The 1,761-nt window shown below is 73.8% G+C and overlaps 1 protein-coding gene across 1 annotated transcript in view; it reads left to right on the top strand.

Annotated features, from left to right (window-relative positions):
- The window catches only part of MCF2L (MCF.2 cell line derived transforming sequence-like), a gene marked incomplete at its 5' end in the record, with an annotated part of 21,473 nt that overhangs the window by 1,420 nt on the left and 18,292 nt on the right, over positions 1-1,761 (top strand). The window contains one exon of the mRNA XM_012734873.1: positions 1,549-1,644. Within this exon, the coding sequence (XP_012590327.1) occupies positions 1,549-1,644 (96 nt within the window). The remainder of the gene's footprint in view (positions 1-1,548; positions 1,645-1,761) is intronic.

The following is a 1,761-nucleotide window of genomic DNA, read 5'->3' as shown; positions in this document are numbered from 1 at the left end:
GGTCAGGGCCTCCAGGGTGCGGGCGAGGACATGCAGCAGGGGAGGCTGCGGGGACAGGGAGGCACGCTCAGACCCTGCCACCCTTTTGGACGCAGCCACAGTGGGCTGAAGACCGCTGTGTCCACCCGCGTGGACAGCGGCCCTGCAGCAGCTGGAGCTCCCAGCCCCCGGTCGCCCAGGGTGTTGGTGGACTCTGGCTAGCACCGCAGCGGGGGCCTGGCTTTTCCTGAGGAACCGGTCTCACCGCTGGGCCTGGCTGGCCGTGGGGACACGCTGGCCCGTGTGCCTGGAGGACACTCCCAGTGCCTGGCCGCCCACAGGGCTGGCTGCAGCTGAAGGGCAGACACGTGGCTCCTGCCCTGGGCCACGTGCTCTCCGCAGGCGGGCGCCCTGCAGCTCACACCCAGGCCCCCGCCCCAGCCCACAGGCCTGGTCGCCCCCACCCCGCGGTGCCCCCACGGACCCCTGCCCTGACCTGCCCTACATGCTCCACGGTGCCCCCGCGGGTGGTGTGGGGCTGCACAACCTCAGGGCCCTCCCCGCAGCCAGGTGGCAGCCGCTCCCTGTGAGTCACCCCTCCGAGGGCGCCCTGGGGTGTTGCCACCGGCGCTGCTGCCGGGCTGTGGCCCCCACGCCGGCTCCGCCCCGGCTCTCTGCTGTCTGGACGCTCGGCCTGGTGCCGGGGAGGACAGGCCTCTAAGCCCGGGGGTGCTAGCAGGGGCGCCCGGTGCCCATGCGGGCCAGGCCCACAGGGAATGTTCAGATTCCACCCAGCGAGGGTCCCGCTGCCGGGCACACAGTGGGCTGGAAAAGCACTGTCCACCCCGCGGTCCACCCCCACCACCCGGGAAGCTGGGCTCAGCCTCTCTTTGGCAGAAAAGGGGGTGGGGTGATTTGAGGCTGAGTCACGGCTGTGGGGGTGTCTCTGGGCGCTGGGAGCTGCTGCTGGGCTCTGGGGCCCTCGCCCCTCCCTGCACCCCTGCGGAGCTTCAGAGGCCCCTTGGTGGGTGGGGTCTGGGCCCCGCTGACTCCCTCCATCCTGAGGCCTGGCCGTGGGGAGCAAGGCGGCACCCAGCCTCCTCCAGCTCAGGAAGCCCAGCTGCTGCCCCTCCCTGCTCTCGCTGGGGCTTGGGAGTGGGGGGCCGCGCCTGGCCCCTGCCGCCCACGTAGACTCCCCGGCGGGCCTGGCGAAGGCCCGCACCCCCCCATCCCGAACTGCGTGGGCTCCGCGGAGGCGGGCGGCAGGGGAGGGGGCCGGTGTCCCTCAGGCAGCCCCGCGCGCTGCACCTGTCGCTCCAGCCGGCAGCGCCGCCTCCTGCTCGCTCCCCGCAGAGGCCCCGCCTGCGGGCGCCCCCCAGCCCCAGCGCCCCGCCAGCCCGGGCTCCAGGAAGGACGGGCTCCGCCGGTCAGGGCGCTCAGGAGGCTGATGCCAGGCGGCCGGCCGTGAGGGACGGCGCCCGCCCGCCTGCAGGGGCGCTGGTGGGAGATGCGAGAGGCCCCGGACCTGGACCCCGTGCCCGCCAGCGCCCCTAACTGTGGCTCCCCCGATGCAGCCTGCAGGATGCGGGTGTCGGGTTCATCCTGGTCATAGACCGGAGGCAGGACAGGTGGACCTCGGTGAAGGCGTCCATCCTGAGGATCGCGGTGAGTGCCGGCGCCGCACAGCATCCATGGGGGCTGGGGGCGGGGGAGGGGTCACGGAGCGAAGGATGGGCTGTGTGGACCCGCGGGCGCCAGCCGCAACCTCCGTGCCCGGGCGTG

The sequence above is a fragment of the Condylura cristata genome, unplaced genomic scaffold, assembly GCF_000260355.1.
Source record: "Condylura cristata isolate star-nosed mole 26May11 unplaced genomic scaffold, ConCri1.0 scaffold00081, whole genome shotgun sequence".
Lineage (NCBI taxonomy): Eukaryota > Metazoa > Chordata > Mammalia > Eulipotyphla > Talpidae > Condylura > Condylura cristata.
The sequence above is the reverse complement of the archived record's forward strand: the minus strand, read 5'-3'. Positions and strand labels throughout refer to the sequence as shown.